Genomic DNA, 23,363 nt, shown 5'->3' on the forward strand with positions numbered 1-23,363 from the left:
CTGTCATCAAGTTAGCTAAATACACAGGGACTAAAGATCACATATACATTGCATGTCAGCACAGTGGCTCTGACTAGCTTTTTGTTCCTCAGGGCAGTACTGGACAAAGTGGAGCACCACGACAGCAATGGTGTCGCATCCTCTGGTCCTGCAGGGACACGTTCCGGATTCAGATTGGTCGGCTTCTGGTGCACACACTCAGTCCTGCACTTCATCTAGAGGACAGGAAGAAAGCACTAGAGTTTGTCTGTGAGCAAAATCATCCTGACATCCTCAGAGAAAGTCTCAGTCCTGGACTTGAGGTGACCCATCACACCACTTCATTTATTTATTTATTTATTTATTTATTTATTTTTATTTCATTTAATTGATTTACGTCTTGCATGACATTATTATTATTATTATTATTATTATTTAGGATTAGCAGCTATAGTAGTAATAGTAGTATTACTACTATTAGTAGGAGTATTACTGTCACGGCTTTCCCCTCGCGCTGAATGCCGGAGTGAGCAGCGCGTTTCTTAATTGCCTGAAGCACAACAGTGTGCGCTTCCGTGTTTTTCAGTGACATTGGCTTTGTTTACTGTCTACATGTTTGTTATGTTATGGTTTATGTCTTGTCTCCACCCCTGTTATGTTATTGGATGTCTCCCTCACGTGTCGTCATTATTCACAGCTGTTTGTTTTACCTTTGATTTAATTTAGAATTTAAACCCCACATGCATCTTTGTTCAAAGGCAAAGATGTGTGAATGTTTGTACCGTACCTAGCCTTTTGATCCTTGTTTTTTCTTTCATGGTTTTGATCCTGTTCTCAACAAAGTTTAACACCTGTATTGGATACCAACATCTAAGCTGTATACAGTGCTGTGAAAAAGTATATTTTCTTAGTTTTGTATACTTCTCATACTAAATTGTTTCAGAAATTGAAACAAAATCTAAGATAGAACAAAGGCAAACTGAGTAAACACAAAATACAGTTTTTAAATGATAATGTTATTTAATAAAGCAAAAATGTTATCCAATACCAACTGGGCCTGTGTGAAAATGTATTTGCCCCCATAGTTACTAATTCCCCAAATCTATGAAACTGCATTCATAATGGGGTTCAGCTAGACTAGATGCAACCAGGCCTGATTACTGCAAACCCTGTTCAATCAAATCAACACTTAACCCTCTTACCTCATATGGCCGAAAAACCGGCTTGCCCGTCTTTGATCTATTCCCGTAAGGACAATATACCGGCTTGGTCGTCTATGCCAAATCCCCGTAAGGCCGATATAGCGGTTTTACAGTGTAAACATTATCCCCATAAGTCCGGTATGCCGGCATTACTCTGCTATGATTCCTTACTTATTTAATTATTATTTTTTGACCCGGAAGGTTGATGACGTCATGACGTGATTACGTTATTATGCCGGCATTACGATGAAGCTGATCCAAGCGTGAATATTGGTGTAATAGTAGAAGTGAACTAAAAATGCCAAAGCGAAAAGCTAATCGTGTTCCAGCTAAAGTTACACCTACAGTGAACACAGGTACATCTAAAACAGTGGAAAAAAAAAAAAGAAAACATGCACAGTTACACAGGCGAGAGCGAGGATTCTAGATAGTGACAGCAGTGAAAGTTCAGGCGATGTTGAAACCGAAAAAGATAGAGACGCAAACTCTCCCGATTCAGACCCTGATCCGTCTTCATCTTCAGCATCAACCAGTGCGACTGACACTGCAGGGGTTTGGAGTCATAACGGGACCATATCTGTGCATTCGTGAAAACACTACCTGCTGCTCTGATTATCACCAGAAACTTGACTTTTGGCACTAAAATGCATTTATTTATTTATTATTTACTTTAATTTATTCAAAGGCATTGACCACGCTGATGCTCATATGGTACTTCTAAATAAGTAGAAGGATTTTAGCGAGCATTTTTTCGTAATTTCTCTAGTTAAGAATTGTGCTCTTTAGTAATTTAATTACTAAATAAAGTAGTTTAGTAAAAACACTGAACTGCTTCATTTTCAAAGTAATATTACACAAATACATGATTATAAGTTGTTTCAAGGCCTAAAAATGTTAAAATTAAAATGTTGATTTTGGCCCAGGAACTCAGGGTTGGCGTGCTGTTTCTCTGGGGAATATAGGGTTATGGGACATGATACTGTGGGAACTTAGGGGTAAGAGGGTTAAATAGAACTTTTTCAACAGCATGAAGTTGGTTAAAAGGTCTTATACAGTAACAAACTATGCCAAAATTGAAAGAAATTCCAGAAATGATGAAGAAGATTTGCTTGTATTTTCTCATTTGTAAGTCGCTTTGGATAAAAGCGTCTGCTAAATGAATAAATGTAAATGTAAGAAGATGGTGATTGAAAAGCATAAATCTGGGAAGGGTTACAAAGCTATTTCAAAGGCTCTGGGACTCCAAAGGACCACAGTGAGAGCCATTATCTCCAAATGGAAAAACTCAAAAGAATAGTGAACCTTCCCAGAAATTGCAGATCTTCCAAAATTGCTCCAAGAGCACAGCAACTACTCATCCAGGAAGTCACCAAAGAGCCAAGGACAACATCAAAGGAACTACAGGCCTCTCTTGCATCTGTAAAAGTCACTCGACTATCAGAAAGACACTGGGCAAAAATGGCATCCAGGGAAGAGTGATGAAGCGAAAACCACTGTTAACCCAGAAGAACATTAAGGCTCGTCTGACTTTTGCCAAAACACATTTTGATGATCCTCAAACCTTTTGGTAGAATGTTCTGTGGACTGATGAGTTGAAAGTGGGACTCATCAGTCCACAGATGAGTCTTCAGTCCGTGCAACTGTCTTGAGTAAGTGCAACTGGATTATGCAGCAAGACAATGATTCAAAGCATAGGAGTAAATCCTAGTTCTAGAAGTAAGCCAAAGACTGATCTCCAGTTATTAGAAACATTTGGTTACAGTTATTGCTGCTAAAGGTGGCACAACCAGATTTTATGTTTAAGGGGGCAATTAGTTTTTCATATTGGTGATAGGTAAAAACATAGCTACGGGGCCGAGGTTAATCAGGAAACTGAAGATAAATCCTAAAATAGTTCAGATGAAATGCAGAAAGTCACTGCCATTGGTCACTCTAGATGCTACCAATGGAACTACACAATAAAGGGGAGAACAAAAAATCTCCCATGTAGACATACACCGATCAGCCATAACATTAAAACCACTGACAGGTGACGCGAATAACATTGATTTATCTCATTACAACCGCACCCGTCAAGGGGTGGAATATTAGGCATCAAGTGAACAGTTAGTTCTTGACGTTGATATGTTGGAAGCAGGTAAAATGGGAAATGCAAGGATCTGAGCGACTCTGACAAATGGCTAGACAACTATGTCAGAGGTCAACTGGATCAGTTCCTGCCATGCTGTGGTTGGTACCTATTAAAAGTGTTCCAATGAAGTACAAACAGTGAACCAGTGACAGGGTCATTGGTGCCCAAGGCTCATTGATGCATGTGGGGATTGAAGGCTAGCCCGTCTGGTCTAGTCTTACAGAAGAGCTACTATAGCACAAATACTAACTATGTTCGAAAGGTGTCAGAACACAGTGCAAGTGCACAGCTTGCTCCGTATGGGGCTGTGCAACTGTAGAGTGGTCTGAGTGCCCATGTTGACCCCTGTTCATCTCCGAAAGTGCCTACAATGGGCACGTGAGCATCAGAACTGGACCATGGAACAATGGAAGAAGCTGGCCTGGTCTAATTAATCGCATTTTTTTTTACATCATGTGAATGGCCAGGTGCATGTGTTTTGGTGGCACAAGACCTACAGAATATTAGGCAGGTGATTTCAATGTTATGGCTAATCGGTGTGTAGCAAACAGAACAAAGCCATAAATGCTTCTATTATCCTTGAACTTGTGTTACATATAGATCGTCGTGAGCATTCCAGCCTATAATATTATAAAACATTCCCAACAATACAGATACTATAAGGCATACAACCATGAGCAAGTTAAATAAACATAAACTTAAACTAACTTCAGCTAGACACCTGTGCTGGAGAAAGTCAGTCTTCTTTCTAGTGTGCTTCTTCTGCATATGTCGAGCAGAGACTCCCCACCTAAGGTTACCCCTTACAAGATAAGTGTGAAAATACAACAACCTGTAACCCAGTTGGTTAAATTCCACCATTGGTGTAAAGCTGACCTAAGCAATGAACCTTTTTCAACTTCTCTATATGATAGATGCCACATTAGTCAGGGTTGTCTAGGAATTTTACGGTAAGTCACTGGGCATAACCGTTTAAGTACCTTAGCAGGACCCATACACTTTGCTGCTAATTTAGCGAGAGAAACTTTCCTCGGCCTAGACAATGGGTGAGTCCTCACCCAGACCAGTTCCTCCTCTTTATGGGTCTCAGTCTTTCTCTGGCTGTTGTAATACCTGCCTTGTTTGGCCTGAGCTTTTCCCACTTGGGACTTTACAAGCTGGAGTAGTTACTGGCATCTCTGTAGAGTCGGATGTGGTTCTTGCTCATGGTTAAGTGGGTAATACAGAAGTCGTTCTAGTGGTCCATTGGTTTTCAGCCAAGGGTTACCTCTGCTGGAGTGAACCCTATACTCTTTTGTCTGTGTTAATAGTGAAATAGAACTCAGGGAACCATTTGTCCCAGGTATGATGGTGGTCATTAACATGACGCTATCATCGTTTTGAGAATCTTGTTGATTTGTTCAGTTGTATAATTTTTCGGATAACACTCTATTTTCTGCACGTGTTGTGCAGCAGGCTAGAAGACAATTGTGGCCCTCTATTTGAAACCAGATAGACCAGCTTTCCCCACCATTTAAAGATTTATTTTATAAGTATGCCATATGCCACCTATCTGTGAAGTTCTGGGCATCCATAGCAGAAATAATTCCACTCTTACTACAGTAGTCCACTATTACCATAAGATACTCATTTTGTTTGACACTTTTCAGACATGCCCCTATAAGATCTACCCCCAGCATATACCCAGGCTCTACTATGGGTGTAAATTGTAGATATCCTGATAACTTTGAAATTCACGATTTGTATGTCTGACATGTTTCGCAGTCTGTCCACACAGGTATTTCATGTGTTCCAGGTCAAGAACACCTGGTGCGACTAATGCAACCCTTGATTAGTTGCATCAGGTGTGCTTGAGACAACACCTGTTTTGCATATTTGTGCTGTTGTGAGGGATTCTATTAAGGGGGTTGAATAATTTTGAAACTGGAGAAATCATTATATGTTGCATTTTCAGTTGAATTTGGGGAAACCACTTGAAGCATTCGTTGTGTTGAACTATTTCAGTTGCTTTTGTTTGATTTGTTCATTGCAAACAGCTGAAAGTCTGTAAATTTTGACAATAAACCTGCAATGGGGGTTAAATAATTTTGATTGCAACTGTATATACAGTATTTGTGTATATTTTATGTATAACTTGAATTTAACATCATATTATATTTAACAGCATGGACCCAAGCTGGCTCTATACCTGTATGAGATGCTTCATGACCACAAAGAGAGACTCACTAAGGAAGAACAGGCAGCTGCTAACACCTTCATGACATCGCTGAAGCTGTGTGGCCATCGCTGCATCCCTCCAACTGCACCACCCAAACCAGACCTACTCAAGGCCATCAGAGAGGTAGGCCACTCAAACAGCTCTGAAAAAGGAAAACCTTTGCTACTATAACAGCCTTCAATATTCTGGGAAGGCTTTCTACTAGATTTTGGAACGTGGCTGTGGGGATTTATGGCCATTCAGTTACCAGAGAATTACTGAACTCATGCACTGATGTCAGACAAGCACTCCAGCACATACCGAAGGTGTTCAGTGGGGTTGAAGTCAGATCTGTGTGCAGTCCACTTGAGTTCTTTAACACAGACCTTCGCAAACCATGTCTTTATGGACATTGCTTTGTACACAGGGGCATTGTCATGCTGAAACGAGTTTGGGATAAGACTCTTAGCTCAGCATACAAAGGCATTCTAGACGATGTGTGCTTTGTACTTCGTAGCAACATATTGTGTATGACCAAAGTCTGAGTGTGGTAGACCTGTAGGTTAAGCTGTTTCAAAGATGTCTCAGTACATATACAAGAACAGTTGTTCATATTCAGACTTGTGCTAAGTGGGTGCTTAAGTTGATTTTCTGTGTGGCCTGTTCAGATTATTATTATTACCTATCTATTGTTAATTCCTCAGAGGTTTCCAGGTTTTCCTTACATCCCTAAGTTCTAGGAACATGAGTTTTTTTAATTGCAGGTAGATCACTCCCCAAATAGAAACAACCAACAACAATATACTTTTCTTTGTCATTTCAAAACTGTAATTTTTTTCCTTCTAAGGAGCAACTCAAATATGAGTCAGAGGCAAGAACAAGCAAAGATGCATGGGAAAAAAAACTAGCCAGTGCCCAAAAGATGTGAGTTAAATTCTTTTAAAGTTTAGCCACCAGTTGTTCCCTTCTTTACTTTTGTTTACACTGTATATGTTACCTCAATATTTCCTCTGCAGTCTAATGCAGAGACTGGATGGTAAGTCAAAGGACATCTCCAAGATTGCAGCAGACATCACTCAGAACATGTCTCTTAGACAAGGTATCGAAAGGAAGAAGGTGATTCAGCACATCCGGAGCCTTTACAAGACTGACCTGAGTGCCAGCCGCCATTGGCAAGAGCTGGTGCAGCAACTCTCCCATGATCGGTCAGAACCTTCTTGTCTTTCCTGTTTTCACTTTGAGTATTTAGTTGTTTTTATTTCTTTCGTTTTATTTTATTTCATTTCACTTCAGTTTCCCTTAAGTCACTTTACTTCGTTTGATTTTATAATGAACTACATTAACATTTGCATTTATTCATTTAGCAGACGCTTTTATTCAAAGTGACTTACAAATGAGGAAATAAGCAAAGCGATATATCAAGCAGAGAACAATACAAGTAGTGCTACCATAAAAGATTTTTAATTGAGTGTTAGAGGAGCAAAGTGCACAGAGTAGAGGTGTAAAAACAGTGTAAGGCACTACCAGGCATCAGTCATTAACTGATCACAGGTTGCAGGAGGGAACATAAACCTCATGGAGAGTGGAGGGAGACAAATTTGGGTGCAGAATTTTGTGGAGTTTGAATTAGACCTTAGCACAAGAATTTTGTCAATATGCATTAGATTACTAGTGCTGTGAAATAAGTAAGTAAGTGTGTGTGTGTGTGTGTGCACGCCTGTCTGTCTGCCTTTTAGTGCAGTGTGGTATGACCAGTCGTCTTACCCAACATCATGGCAGCTGGATCCCACCGAGGGCCCCAACAGGGAGCGCAGGCGTCTTCAGCGATGCTACCTCACCATCCCTAATAAATATCTTCTAAAGGACCGCTGCAAACCAGAGGGTACACAGTATTGCCATACATAACCAGCAAGTGTTTTAGACAGACTGTTGGAGAATGTTGTAGATAGGAGAACTCTGGCTACCAAGGGCATGAAAATGGTAGCTGCCACATTAGCTGATGGTGCAGGTACTGTGATATCTCAACAAGTCCGTCATATTGAAAGGAGCACAATTCAACTCTAAGCCAGTGCAAGTGTATGGAGATGTGAGTGTATCATTATAGCAGCAGCTGTAACTGTCAGTAAAAAAAAATATTGACTGCGTTAAAAATTTCACAAATTTGCTTTGTGGTGCCATACGTTCCTGCATGCTGCGGGTGACATACTGTAAATGTATATGTGCATTGTCTGTATATTGATTTTGTCTATATACTGCAACAGCCAAAGCAGTAGTATATAGGCTAAATGTAAGTTTGGACAGTAATGATAATAAAGCAAGATAACACCTGCTAGTTTTGCGGAAGAATTTTACATAAAATTTTCTGGGGGTCATGTCAGCCATTTGTGGAGAAAGTAACTGCGCCACTGACATGTCTGGCACAATGAGGTTTTTCATCTATGGCTAAAGCTATGAAAAATTCATAGAGGCATAGTGTGCAGCTGGTAGATTGGTAGTGGGTGTAAGGCAGGAAAAAGATTGTGCAGACTTATTTTTAGGTGAGGATAAGAATTTTGGAATGCATTACATATCAGCTGGCTTTATGATATTGGGTTTATGTAAATGTCGCATCTTGTTCCCTGAACAGACCCTATCAAGGCCCCACTTGCTTTCCTCTTTGAAGAGAAGACCCACTCATCTTATTCTTCAACCGTGAAGGATAAAGCCACTAGTGAGCCCATCAGGTAGTACCACTTTAGCACTGTACAAATGTCACCATTGCATCATGTATCTGTTTGTGTTACTGGAAACAAAGCATTTTGCTGTCTTGATGGCACGGGAAGGAAAGTATTCAAACATGCTGTTTTGTCCATCCTTTTAGATTCACAAGGAAGTGTATGAATGTAGCGCCCTCAAGAGAAACTGCAGGAGAATTGTTGCTGGGTAAGCTCATTATGTTTAAAAAAAAAAAAAAAAAAAACACCAGCTGAAAATGCTATGAACCATTGCAATGTTTTGTGTGTCTGTAGGGAAATCAGGGATGTACTTTGTGGAGGACAATGTGTCTGAAGCCAGCAATAGCCAGGTTAGTTCAGCAGAATCTTGGTAAACTTTTGTGTCACATGTGTGTCTACACATGAGTGGCTCAAGCTGAAAGAGCTTTTTTTTATTAGCAGGTTCCTCAGGGAGAGACGGAGCCTGCATCCTTCTGCTGGACTTATGAGGAGATAAAAGAGGTGCACAAACGCTGGTGGCAGCTCAGAGACAATGCTGTGGAGATCTTCCTCACAAATGGCCGAACTCTGCTTCTGGCATTTGACAATACAAAGGTAGAGCACACTGACCAGCTTAGTGCACCTTACGCAGGCACTACGATTTTCTCTATTATATAATAAGAGGTTTCATTTTAATTCCAGAGACTCTATCCATGAGTCACCGTACGCCGTAAAAGTTTTCAGTTAACATATACATTTTATCTTTATTCTGAGTGTATAAGGGATGTACAAAGGGTGTAAGGACTACACATGATAGGCTTAATTATCCCCATGAAATTGTTACTAGGGCTGTCAATTTAACTCTTTAATTTAGTGTGATGAATTATGGAAAAAATAACGTGTTAAAATAATTAACGCATTTAATGCACCCTGCTACACCCTGCCCCAAACCTGTATGTCATCTTACACTGCATGCAGTTGCCATGTGACGAGCATGATGCAAGATGACGGCCAAACTCAGCTTGGCCCTTGGAAGGGAAATTTTAAATTCAAAACACATCCAGATGGAAGCACTGCTAAGACCAAAGTTTTTGTAATATCCGCAATAAGGAATTTTCATATCATCGAAGCAGTTCTAGCCTGAAATACCACCTGAACTCAAAGCATGTTTAACGAGCTGTACAGTTAGCACAAACCACACTGACCAAGAGCAGGCAGCACAGAATTATTAAGTCTACATTGGAAAAACTAACAAATGTGATAGCTAAATGGATTGCTGTGGACTGTAGGCCTGTTAATATGCTGGAAGACAATGGGTTGATGGAAGCATTTCAAATTGTGCCCTCCAATATAGCCTACAAGTTTGTGTAATCAATTCCATGTTGAATCAAATAAAGTATTTTTTTTCTAAAGCTACTTTTTAAAATGTTTTTTCAATGTTTTTCTCATCTAATACAGTTATGACTTTAAATGATTTTTGGGGGGCGGTTAATTCCTCAGCCAAAATTGATGTGTGATTAATTTAGATTAATTCGATTAATTAATTGGCACATCAAGTAATTTATTCAATTAAAAAAAAATATTGATTGACAGGCCTAATGGTTACTAATACTCTATCTTTTTATGTTGTATTATTATTATTATTAGTTGTAGTAGTAATAGTAGTAGTATTACTTATTATTATTATTATTATTATTACTTATTTTTATTTCTCTTTAATTTTATAGTATGTGTTCTCCAGTATACTTTTTAAAACGTTCAAGAAGTGCTCTATAAATCAAATTTGTTGTTTCAAAAAAAACTTTTCTCTTGTCTCAGGTTCGTGATAACGTCTACCACAACATCCTTACTTCTGAACTGCCCAACCTGCTAGAATATGATAATATAAATGCCCTCACACACCTGTGGGGCTCTAGCCAGATCACCAATTTTGAGTATCTTACCCATCTCAATAAGCATGCAGGGCGCTCTTTTAACGACTTAATGCAGTATCCAGTCTTCCCCTTCATCCTGAGTGACTACACCAGTGAGATGCTGGACCTGCAAGACTCATCTATTTACAGGTAAAACATTACAATGATTTAAGTTGTCCTTTTTTTTTAATAACAAAACCATTACATTTATATTGACCAGTTGTAAAATCCAATTTGTTGTTGAATATTCAGAAAAAGACAAATCAAATTACATTTTGTTGCTGTTTAGCATTCCACTCAATATTGAGTGAACACTTCGTCATTAGTGGTTAAAAGGCAGGTTTTTGGTTTTATAAAGAAAAACAAAGCAAAATTGTTTGTTTGTTTTTTCAAGAACACACCGTGAGCCAGTCACAGTGTTGTAGAAAGCTCCAGTATTGTGCAACTTTCCTATTTCTGAATGAACATGAGCATCTTTAGCGACCACATTGTTTGTAATGATGTATTGATTAAAATACAGATATTTACATGCTACTTTATATTTGTTTGTTACTTTATATACACTCTCCATCCACTTTAATTGGAACACATGTACACCTTCTCACTTATGCAGTTATCCAATCAGCCAATCATTTGGCAACGGCGCAATGCATAAATTCACGCAGTTACAGGTCAAGAATTTCAGTTAATGTTTATATCAAACATCAGAATCGGGGGGAAAAGGTGCTCTTTGTGTCCTCCTAATAATCAGCAGGAGCCTATATATTTAGACATAGATTGAGTATGGCCAAAAAGCAGGACTACATTGTCATTGGCTTTACCCTTATACATTTTAACAATGTTTAGTCCAGGGATGTCTAGTATTATCTGGTACGGGCTGGTGTGGGTGTGGCTTTTCATTCCAACCAAGCAGAATCCACAACTGAGTCTATTGAAAGCCAAACTCAACTGATTAAACTAGTGGAATCAGGTATGGCTCCTGCTTGATTGGAATGAATCAACATAAGTTTAATATGTTTAAATTTTTTAATTCTTCATATTTTATACTCTTTTATTTTGACAGAAACCTGAGCAAACCTATTGCAGTGCAGTCAAAAGAGAAAGAGGACCGATATGTAGACAACTACAGGGTACTGCTTTAGTGCTTTCTGGATTTCATTTAAAATTCAAATATCATGAATCAGTTACTGGCGTATCTTAACTGAATAATTATATGACCTGCTTTTGTAGTATTTGGAGGAGGAATATAAGAAGGGTGCACGTGAGGATGACCCCATGCCCCCTGTACAACCGTACCACTATGGTTCCCATTACTCCAACAGTGGTACCGTTCTGCACTTCCTAGTCCGGATGCCTCCCTTCACCAAAATGTTCCTGGCCTATCAAGGTAATCTTACACTATAGCATACACTTACACCTGAGTATGCTGTGCAGGGGCAGCATATTCAAACCCCATGCTCTTCTTAGCAGGCATTATTTTTAATTAGGATTCTGCATTACTGAGTCCTGAATGTTGAGAAACACCTGCATTTCCTGAGCTACCAGTGCCTTCAAAGAGGCTACTGCATTAAATACTGCTTTGATCTTGAAAGGCTGTCTGAAAGTCTCAAGCATAAAGACTTAAAAAGCTGCTTCAACCATATTCTCATTCCATTTTTCTTTTCTTCTTGTTTTTTCCTCTATGGATTATGGGGCGGCTGTGGTTCAGGTGGTAGAGCGGGTTGTCCACTAATCGCAGGGTTGGTGGTTTGATCCCCGGCCCACACGTGCCGAAGTGTCCTTGGGCAAGACACTGAACCCCAAGCTGCTCCCGATGGCAGGCTAGCGCCTTGCATGAGTAGAGCTGCCAGTGGTGTGTGAATGAGTGAATGAGAAACAGTGTAAAGTGCTTTGCAGAACCGCTAAGGTTAAAAAGGGTGCTATGTAAGTGCAGACCATTTACCATTTATCACAGAGGATGATCAAAAATGTTTTTTCTCTGATACTCACAGACCAGAGCTTTGATATTCCTGACCGAACCTTCCACTCCATGAAGACCACATGGAGACTATCCTCTTATGAGTCCATGACTGATGTTAAGGAGCTGATTCCAGAGTTTTTTTATCTGCCAGAATTCCTGGTCAACAGAGAAGGTATCCTTTTTTTTTTTTTACTTTTCACGTTCTCTACAGTTTTCACTTCCTATTGTTTCTCTATTTATTGTCAAAATTTTCTAATGCATTATCCTCTGCAACACCTTTTTACCTGGTTCACCAGGTAATGCCATTTTTAAGACTGTTACACTCACATAGCAGGAAAAAATCCTACAGTCGATACAAAAAGTTGACACACCCCTGTTAAAATGGCAGTTTTTGTGATGTAAAAATGAAGATAATGTCACAATTTTTCCACCATCAATGTGAAATTACAACATATAAAATTTTATTGAAAAGTATATATAAAATATAAAACATGTAATTTTATAATTATGGATGTGGCTGTGTTCTGAATGAACAAGTCACATTCTGTGTCACTTTCAAAGTATTTATCATACAGCTGAATAACTATAAGTACCAGTCTATTTTAGTGCAAAACCTTCAGTTGTCTACCAGTAATATGATTACGAGAAGGAATTTCACAAATCAACAAAGGAATGGCTTAACCAAAAGATCAATGTATTTAAATGACCTAGCCAGAGTCCAAACCTGAGTCAAACTAAATATCTGACCTGAAGTGACCTGTTTCAGTAGATGTTACAATTTGACAGATCTAGAATTTTTTACAAGAAAGAGTGGGAAAATATTGGCAAGTCAACATTTGCCTCACTGATAGACTCTTACCCAAAAAGATTAAGTTAAGTAACCTTGTGGTCAAAAATTATAGTGCAATTTCAAGAAAAGCAATCAAATTGCTTTTGATTACTTTTGCCCATTTGTCATGAGACAAATGGTCTTCCTAGGTCTTCCTGTGGCTTAGGTTAGGTTATTAGGTTATTGTTAGTTTTATATTTGTCCTTTTTCCCCTAAAATATTTCTGGTTGTTTTTCCACTTTATTTGTGTAATTTGCAATTTCACATTAAAGTTGGCGAGAGGTCTGACATGATTTATCCTGGTTTCATTCTTTTACTTCACAAAAAGCTGCCATTTTAACAAGGGTGTGTAGACTTTTTATATCCACTGTATGTTGTAGTTACGATCTGGGAAATCAGATGACGAGTTTATTCTGTTTTCTTGAAAATCTTGAAAATATATTATCACTAGAGATCGACCGATATTGATTTTTTATTACCGATTATTTGCATGTTTATGTGCCCGATAACTGATATGCAGAACCGATATTTATTTATTGTTTTACTTCTGTTTTTGACACAGTGATAGCACTGAACTGAAAAAAAAACATTTTATTTATAACAATTTTGTCAATTTCACTTCCTCTTTGCAAAATAAAACAAACAAAAAAAACCTCTTATTTATACACCAATAAATAAAGGGGTCTGAAAGAGTGCAAAAATAAAGTGCACTGTTACTTAAGTGTCTTTTTTTTTTTCAAATAAAAGCTTTGATGAGGTAAACAAATAAAGCACAAAAATACTACTAACAAATAATGAAAAACAGTGCTGCAATGGCGGTCCTAGATGCAATTCTCAAAACAGCCACAAGATAACATTTATCGGTGGATCTGATTTTATAAAACCGATATCCGATTATGGAAAAATGCTTAAATATTCGGGAAAATATTGGTAAAATCGATTATCAGTCGATCTCTAATTATCACTATAACATGTTAAGCACACGTGTTTCCCCATGCCAGGTTTTGACTTTGGGGTTCGGCAGAATAGTGAGAGAGTGAACCATGTGAATCTGCCTCCATGGGCGAGGAATGACCCACGGCTCTTCGTGCTGATCCACAGACAGGCTCTCGAGTCTGAGCAGGTGTCTCAGATGCTCTGCCAGTGGATCGACCTGGTGTTTGGACTGAAGCAGAAGGGCAAGGCTGCTATCCAGGCCATCAATGTGTTTCACCCCGCGGTTAGTTTTTGCTTGACTGAGATGTCTTATGTACATCTACACTATATGGCCAAATGTTTGTGGACACCTGACAATCACACCCATATTTGCTTTTTGAAAATCCCATTCCAAATGTAGTCTCCCCTTTGCTGTTATAATTAGTTCCACTCTTCTAGGTAGGCTTTACTATGCATGACTATGGGGATTTGCCGATTCAGCCACAGGAACATTAAAGAGGTGAAGTACTGATGTCGGGTGAGAAGGCCTGGAGCTGTCATTGTTTCAGTCCCAAAGAACCCTACTGTTTTGGCAAGATTATTATTATTTTTGGCATTATCTGATGTGGTTAAAAGTTCACATGTACAGGGCCCTCCACTAATATTGGCACCCTTCGTAAATATGACCAAAGAAGGCTATGAAAATTTGTCTTTGTTTAACCTTTTGTTAAAAAATATCACTAAAATACTCTGCTCTCATGGAGCCTCTGGTGTTTACTGCCAAAAAGCTCTGTTTTGGTTTCATCTGACCATAGAACCCAATCCCAGTTGAAGTTCCAGTATTGTCTGGTAAACTGAAGACCCTTGAGTTTGTTTTTGGTTGAAAGTAGAGGCTTTTTTCTTGAAACCCTTCTAAACAACTTGTGATGATGTAGGTGACTTTGGATTATAGTTTTGGAGACTTTCTTTCTGACCCCAAGACACAACAAACTTCTGCAATTCTCCAGCTATGATCCTTGGAAATTTTTTGTCCACTCGAGCCATCCTCTTTACAGTGCGTTGAGACAATATAGACACGTCCTCTTCCAGGTTGATTCATAACATTTCCATTTGACTGGAATGATTGCCCTGATGGTGGAAATGGGCATTTTCAAGGCCATTCTTATAGTCACTTCCCATTTTGTGAAGCTCAACAACCTTTTGCCACACATCACAGCTATATTCCTTGGTCTTACCCATTGTTATGAATGAAGGGTATTTGGCCTATGTGTTACCTCATATTTATACCCCTCTGAAACAGGAAGTCATGATTGAGCAATTTCCTGTTCCTAGTCATCCAGGTGTACTAAAAAAATGTAAAATATCAATGGGAATATACGTCAAAAATGTTTCTCACATTAATTCATAGGGGTGCCAATAATTGTTGCACACTTATATTTAACAAATTTTTTTTTGGATAATCCATGAGCGCATCCATGAGAGCAGAGTATTTTTCTGAATTGTTTGTCCAAAAGGTTAAACAATAAAGACATTTTTTCACAGCCTTCTTTGCTCATATTTACCAAGGGTGCCAATATTAGTAGAGGCACTGTATGTTAATTGATGGGAAATAGACTCATACATGAATTATTCATTGTCATAGTGACACAGGAAGTGAGGCTTCTAAACCAAATTTTTCAATACTCCTCCTAGATGATTCACCAGATTCTTACCATGTAGGTTAAAATGAGGTAGCATAGTTACATACATATGAGATTAGTAATTCATTTTCATAATGCAACCACATAGTAAGAGGAAGTGGGGCTTATTAATCACACTTTTTAGTACTCTTTGTAGAGGGTTAATCAGATTAATATCAGATTTGGTCATCATGATATAAAGACAATTATGATGTTAAACTGCAAAAAGATATGACATGATTTTGAACAGTGTTGCCATGGCAATGTGAACAATTAACCTATGATGTAATTAAAAGAGGAGGTGTTGTGTAATTTCAATATCCCAAAAGTTCACATATATAGTGAATGATGTTTTATCACACCTATCTGCTAATATTAATTCCATTGTATTAGCACAACCAACTGGTAACAGGATATAAGACTTATAAATCAAACGTTTCACTACTCCTCTTTAAGGGTTCATCAGATTCAAACTCAATTTGGTCAGCATGATGTGAAGATTATAAATTGTGTAGAAAATGTTGAAACCTTGAACATATTTGCCATCAACTGATGTTCACAAGTCCCTGAGGTCCAAGTCAGTTTTCAAGTCTTTGAGGTAGAGTCCAGGTCAAGTCTCAAGTCTTTGAGGTCCAAGTCTAAATCAAGTCTTTGTTCTATTTTTAGCAATAGTTCTTTCACTTTACCATCCACTGTGAGAGAGGTGTGGCACTCAAAAATAATGGTCAGTTGGAACTCAATTTTTAAGTCATTTTTATTCAAAATACAGTTTGAAACAATCTTAAAGCATGACTCTCCCTTCAAAGTGCCCTTCGGAGTAGGGTGACCAGATGCAAACGTACCAAATGTGGGACATATTTCCGACACCCAAAGGCCTACCATTTTGATGTCTATCTAAATGAATAAGAACGTACACTCTGCCCATTTATATTTATTTATGTTTGTCTTTTGTATCAAACAATGCACCAAAGAGAAACATTACTGCATAAAAAATTAAGTGGGACAAAAAGGATTTCTATGGCTTGACCTTACGTGTGCCCAGTTTGAGTAAAAGCTGAAGGCCCTTTGATGACAAGCTTCAATACTTTCTTCACAGCCATTGGATGAATGTCAGATCTGGCCACTGCCCCCTGGGGACAATTGCTTCATCAGCGATGCAACTGATGTTTTCCATCTATTTCAGGTTATAACTTACTGAAATATTATCGTAGAAACATGAGAAAATAACTAAAACCTTAGTGTAACAATTTCCCACATTTGGGTAGGGAATGAGGAAGCTGGACGCAGGCGTGAAACAACTCAGAAGGCACTGTATTCTTTATCTTTCACTTTTGCTTTTCAGCGGTTTTATTTTATAGACATGCGTTCTCGCGCACACATGGCTCTGTGCTGATTGGCTCTCTCTGTCTTTTGAGGCACCCATCTCTCCCATTTTTATTCTTGCCTCGGCTCACTGCAACACGTAACATTCTTTACTATAATTCCTGACAGGTGTGCAATCCTTACCACTCACCTGCTCGAGCATGCCCCCCCTCCCACACTTAGTCTTTTTATTTCCAATCAAAATGCAGGACATCATCTCAAGTTGTGGAATGCAGGATATATTGATAGGGAATTAATGAATGAGGAATGAAAAGAAAAATGTGGTGTTTGATGCTGTTATATGGGGTAGTAAAGAGAAAATGTAATCAGGAATGCCAACCCAAAATGACTTGTGTTTTCATAAGTCTCTGACTTCAAGTCAAATATCAGGTCAGTTGTTCACGATGTTGTGTCTGCAGAGGTATTATATAGTGTAGCCACTAGATGGCAGTGGAGAGTAGGAAAGAAGGAGAGACAATATCTGTTGTTACCCACAAGAGGATGGGTTCCCTTCTGAGTCTGGTTCCTCTCAAGGTTTCTTCCTCTTAAAACATCTTAGGGAGTTTTTCCTTGCCACCGTCGCCACTCAGTGGCTTGCTCAGTTGGGATAAATTCGCACCTTTAATATCTGTATACCGTGTTGATATTTCTGTAAAGCTGCTTTGAGACAATGTCTATTGTAAAAAGCGCTATACAAATAAAGTTGAATTGAATTGAATAGACGTAGAGTAAAGGAAGAAAAATATACACTCGGCTTGCTTCTTGATTTGATTACAAAATCAAGACATCAATACAAACATCATATTTGGCGATGAGTATGTTGTTTACAGTTCCTTTACCGGCTCCATTCCTGCCATGCCCTGGTGAGCCTTCACACGGGCAATACTTATACTACAGCTGTCGCTGCACTGAAAAGATATTTGTTCCTGCAGTTAATGTTGTCGCAGAGAGACACAAATTTAGGCAAAGGACACCACGGACTGAGGAAACTATTAATGGGAGCTGTCCGCTGCATTTGATTTTGGAGACATGGAAGAAAAAATGCTACGTAATCAGCTTGTCGAGCAAGCAGCTAATTTGCGCATACGGAACAGACTTTTGCTTGAACCTGACCTCATTCTGAATAAAGCTGTCACGATAGCAGTGCAAATGGAGACTGCATTAAAAAACTCAGAGATTCTTTCAGACACTCTTCCGACTGCAACTGTATACCTACCCAGCTACCAACACACACACACACAAATTCAACCACTTAAAAACAGCAAGAACTTTTATAAGACACTCTTATCAAAGAGCCACATTCTAGCTCTGTTTGATCCCCGATTGCCAACTTACGAGAGTACTGATACTTCTGATTATTGTGTGGGAGGAGTCCTTTCTCAGCTACACGCTGATGGTACTGAGCGCACAGTGGCATTCACCTCCCAAATTCTTTCGCCAGCCGAAAGAAAGCACTTCACTGTGGAGAGGGAAGCACTGACTTGTGTGTGTGGATTATTGAAAAATGGACTATGTACCTCTGGGGGAGGCATTTCATTCTGTGCACTGACCACCAAGCCCTTACAATGCTTCTTACATCCAAAGGCACTGGGAGAGCTGGCATGCGAATTGCTAGGTGGTCAGCCTGTCTGTTATGCTATTCCACCTTGGGAGATACAACACAGCAGACTGCCCCTCTCGACTCCCCTTACCTGAGACGAATGACCCAATAGATGAACCAGAAATGGTCGCCACTGTTTCTCACTTACTTGCCTTGTCAGTCTCCGAGTTCTCTTCTGCATCAGAGAGCTGCCTCCAGTTAGCCCAACTTCGTGCAGAGATTGAGAATGGCTGGCCTAAATACAAGAACTTAGTGAAACAAGAACTAGAACCTTACTTTCACATCAGATGTGAACTTTCTGTGGGGTGATCACTGCCTAGTAGTTCCATTGTCACCGAGTACAAGACTTGTAAATTTAGCTCACGAAAGGACACCAAGGCATTGTACGGACAAAGCAAAGGCTCTACTGGTGGCTGAAAATGGGCAGAAGTGTAGAGACTCTTATTGCCTCGTGTTTGACGTCAGCTGAACGACAAAACGGCCTGCACCTGCATCTCTCATACCTGTGTTCCATGAGAAAAGGTAGCCACTGATATCGTGGGACCATTTGAGTCTGCTACATGGGATTGCCGCTACTCCATAACTCTGGTAGACTTCTACAGTAAGTGTTCAGAAGTAGCTTTTGCATTGAAGTGACAGCAGATATCATCATAAACTTTCTGGACAATCTTCAGCAGAGAAAGTAGTCCACACTGCTTAGTGTCTGATAATCGTCCACAATTAACATCTACTGCTTTTGCTGACTTTCTGAAGGAGCATGACATTCAGCATTTGTTATGTGAAATAGTTTATTCAGGACAGGACTAAATAAAAAACATGGGATTTTTATGATCAATCTTATTTTCTTAAGAGTATTAAGATTTTGTTGATTCTACAAAGGGGTGTGTAAACTTCCGACTGCAACTGTATACCTACCCAGCTACTAACACACACACACAAATTCAACCACTTAAAAACAGCAAGAACTTTTATAAACAAATAAAAATAGACTATAATATGAACATTTTAACAAATTAACAAATGGCGCAAACAAAAAACAGTTAGAACACTCTAAATACCTTCCTTTTGCAAAAGTCTTCTCTTGCGCCCACACTCTTGATCTGATACCAGCTGGAGCTACCTCTTCCCTCGACCTCCATCTCGGCAGCATTAGCCGTGAAGAGGTTTCTTTGAACTGCAGCTTTGGAATAAAGCAATACATATCGTAAGGTCATTATGAATCTTAAGCATTAATTACGCTTATACCATGGTCAGTGTGAATACTGGATTCTGATTGGCTGGAATGTGTGCATTATAACTGTTTATTGCACAGGTAGTTCCAGTCAGTTTGATCACCGTTATAATTTCTAAATCTTATCACACTACTGTATCTCTGTGTCTGATTTATATCAGGCAAAATTCCAGATCTAACAACCTAACTAATGGAAATTAACAGTTATTTTAAACTTCTAATCAAAGTTTGATTAGTTCAACGATTTGAACGAGTGGTTCTTTGCCTCCTCATCATGCATTAAAATCGTTTAATGCACACCTAGCTGTAGATTACCCCTTACATATCATCTGAGAGAGACAGCAATTTCTGTATGTAAACAGATATACTTACCAGTCTCTGAGTTGGAGAGTAGCCAGTGAAGTCTTTCCATTGACTCCTGCAGTTACCGTGCCCTGTGTGTTTTCCATGTTTTCTTCCTCTACCAAAGATTAGGTCATAACTCTTCTCTCATATCAAAGTGGTGTTGAATGTTGTGCTTTGAGTATGAGTGTCATTTTGAGAAAAAAGAAACGTTTTCAGTAACTGTGTAATTGTGCAAGCAATTGTTAACAAAAAAGAAAAAAATTCTCAGCAGTTTTTGCTTGTAATCTAGGCTCTGTTGCATTCTTTGCTCCAGACTACACAGTTGAGGAAGGTCTTGCAGAGGCAGGAAACCTTCCTCAATATCCAAAGGCTGCACCTGGACCTCCTGTAGTTGAAGCAGTCTCAGTGGTTTGTTGGTCCAGCACCATCTCTAATTTAGTCAACACCATCTCTAATTTAGTCAAAAATACAACTTTAGATAGATAGAGAGATAGATCGATAGATAGATAATTTATTGGTCCTCAAAGAGGAAATACAGCCTCAAAGCATCAAGGAATAGTAATAGTGATGGGCCGGACAAATATCCGTATGTTTTACACCTTGGTGGTCTTTGCTCAGACACTTCCATAACTGACTGGAGGTCTGACCAGGTCTCTGCCTCTTTGGCTTTCCTCGTGCCCTCTTTATAGCTGTCTGAAAATACAGTTGCATTTAAACATCATTCAGTCCCTTCAGGATCACTCAATGAGATAAGAAAAATTGTATGTTGCTAGACTAAGGCTAAGAATTGCACAAACGCCATAAGAAATAGTGTTGAGCGGGACAACGGGTCTGTTATCATGCCAAGTGGACAATATGATCTAATAACAGGACCACAGCATGCTGCAAGCTGTGTGGGTTTACTGACAGAATATATTAAAAAAGTAAAATAAAAAGTAGTAAAAGAGGAAAGGGAAGGAATAAACTAGGAGTTTGTGTCTTAGTTGTGGAGCAATTAAAAAAAAATTATAAAGAAGTGTTGAGCTGTTAGAATCAGCATTTGTCACGACGATGCCAAGCGCTCTGCGTCTCCCGGCTGCTGTTATCCCGAAGACAAACTGAAAAAGTCGCTCCCTAACCCCCTGCACCCCGCGCTTCATCATTTCTGCCTGAGGATTAGCGCATTAGCGATCCTGAGGTAGCTAACACATAAAATAAAAATAAAAAACCATCAGGCTCTACTGCATGAATGAATACACAAATTTGGGTACTTTGTCACGTACTCCTGCCTCTTATACACATCATTAATGTTGGCTAAATTAGCTAATCGGCTAGCTAGCTGCTAGTACACCATCTGATATGTTCTTGTCGCCATTACATATACCTTTATAAAGATATAAAAAGCATTTTCTTTCACACATTTTAAATATCAAACAATATTGTAGACTGAAATTGCTCAATTAAATTACTTACCTTCTTCAGCTGAAAGCTTGAAGACGAAGTATGACTGCGGCCTCAAGAATAGTAACTGATTTAACCACAAAACTTTTTCCCAGGCGGCTGAGCTCCTTAATTCTAGTTGTGGCCCGACTGTGACTTAATGAACTCGGGCCGAAAATAGATATACAAAGCTACACTAAGTATGAACCTTCCACAACTACACTTGCTTTCAACCGAGATTGGCCCACATAGCAAAAACCGTCTGTCAGCCAGAAGTGGTGTGAGCAGTCGGCAGAGCTCTGGGCAATTGCCTTTTCACAATACCAACACATCCCAAATGTGCTTGTTATCTGGGGAAAGGAAGAAAAATATACACGTGTCTGTGCTTGCTTCTTGAGTCCATTACAAAACATACAAACATCGCACACAAGTCCAAGTCAAGTCGCAAATAATTTTTGTTTGCAACTTAAGTGCAGCTCGAGTCCATGTCGCAGACTCGAGTTATCATCTCTGTTAGTTATCAACACGATTTTGACATTTCTAAACAATATGGCGGTCAATCAATTCTAATGAGGCAGAGCCTGATATAACTGTAACTCATGATTGCTTTAATGGATTCGGACAAACCTGAAAACCATATAAAGGACAAGATTATGATGTCATTTGCAAAGATTGAGGTGTGGTCATTCATAGGGGTGGTGTAAAGGAGAGATTATAATGACTATTTCTCAAGAACTGTACATCCCATTAAGCTGAAATTTGGTATTCTGCATATATGTACTAATCTGTGGATTTTTAATGCTGATCTAATTAAAAATCTAATTAAATTTCGGCCAATCAGATTTCGGCAAGTATTTGACCGGGTACCACTGAGCTACCGTCACGAAACTTGAATGGGAGGTTCAGGTAGGGACCCATTAGTAATCGATGCAATCTTACATAAATTGATCACTGATGATTATTGGCCACTAATCATCTAAACATGTTGACTGTTGTAATCAATATGTCCACCATGCATCAATCAAAAAGGAAGCGGAGCTGGTTTACTTAAACAGCTGTAATTCATGATATGAATTTGAACCCAACTTGAATGACATTCACTTGAAGGTTCTGAGAATGTCTGCAAAGTTATTGCAGAAAAGGGGTGGAGCTTGGTTCAAATCACTTGCTCAGGAACCAAAAGTCTGTTTGAGCTGAAATTAGGTGTGCTGCATTGTTTGCTACTCTTTAACTGGAATAATCGTCACTGAATTACATCACAATTATGGCCACCTTCAACCAGTCAGATTTCTGCAGGCAATTCACACTATTAGCAATGACCTATGATCACAAAACATGATACATACATTCATCTATTGACTTTATTTTTCTATGCATCTTGGAAAGAACAGGCCATTGTGGGCACTATTTGCGAGGAGTCCATGGGCCCTGCAGACTGCCACTTGCTGTTGGAACTGTTAGGGTTTTTCTTCTTCTTATGGAAGTCATGTGTTATTTCTTTTATTATCTAGTGATCTCAAGATAAAAAAAAATGTTTTTTGAGATAACTTATTGTTTTCATATGTCGAGATGCATTGTTAGGCATACTATACATACCATGCACCAATCAGCGGTAACTTTAAAACCACCTGTCTAATATTATGTAGGTCCCCCTTGTGTCACCAAAACAGCTCTGACCCATTGAGGCATGGACTCCACAAGACCTCTGAAGGTGTGCTGTGGTATCTGGCACCAAGACATTAGTAGCTGGTCCTTTTAAGTCCTGTAAGCTGTGAGCAGAGACCTCCATGTATTGGACTTGTTTGTCCAGCACATGTCTCAGATGCTCAACTGGCTTGAGATCTGGGGAATTTGGAGGCCAAGTCAACATCTTGAATGCTGTCATGTTCCTCAAACCATTTCTGAACA

General features: G+C 39.1%; 1 protein-coding gene across 6 annotated transcripts in view; it reads left to right on the forward strand.

Annotated features, from left to right (window-relative positions):
- lyst (lysosomal trafficking regulator) overlaps window positions 1–23,363 on the forward strand; it is a 238,577-nt gene that overhangs the window by 156,560 nt on the left and 58,654 nt on the right. For 4 of the 6 annotated variants that reach the window (XM_053620709.1, XM_053620711.1, XM_053620714.1 and 1 more), the window contains 14 exons: window positions 93–302; window positions 5,477–5,653; window positions 6,357–6,433; window positions 6,526–6,714; window positions 7,246–7,391; window positions 8,136–8,232; window positions 8,370–8,431; window positions 8,518–8,573; window positions 8,662–8,817; window positions 10,021–10,265; window positions 11,179–11,245; window positions 11,346–11,502; window positions 12,107–12,247; window positions 13,906–14,123. In XM_053620709.1, the coding sequence (XP_053476684.1) occupies window positions 93–302; window positions 5,477–5,653; window positions 6,357–6,433; window positions 6,526–6,714; window positions 7,246–7,391; window positions 8,136–8,232; window positions 8,370–8,431; window positions 8,518–8,573; window positions 8,662–8,817; window positions 10,021–10,265; window positions 11,179–11,245; window positions 11,346–11,502; window positions 12,107–12,247; window positions 13,906–14,123 (1,998 nt within the window). The remainder of the gene's footprint in view (window positions 1–92; window positions 303–5,476; window positions 5,654–6,356; window positions 6,434–6,525; window positions 6,715–7,245; window positions 7,392–8,135; window positions 8,233–8,369; window positions 8,432–8,517; window positions 8,574–8,661; window positions 8,818–10,020; window positions 10,266–11,178; window positions 11,246–11,345; window positions 11,503–12,106; window positions 12,248–13,905; window positions 14,124–23,363) is intronic. The other 2 variants (XM_053620710.1, XM_053620715.1) reach the window with 1 other exon arrangement.

Source organism: Ictalurus furcatus, chromosome 3, assembly GCF_023375685.1.
Source record: "Ictalurus furcatus strain D&B chromosome 3, Billie_1.0, whole genome shotgun sequence".
Taxonomy (NCBI): domain Eukaryota; kingdom Metazoa; phylum Chordata; class Actinopteri; order Siluriformes; family Ictaluridae; genus Ictalurus; species Ictalurus furcatus.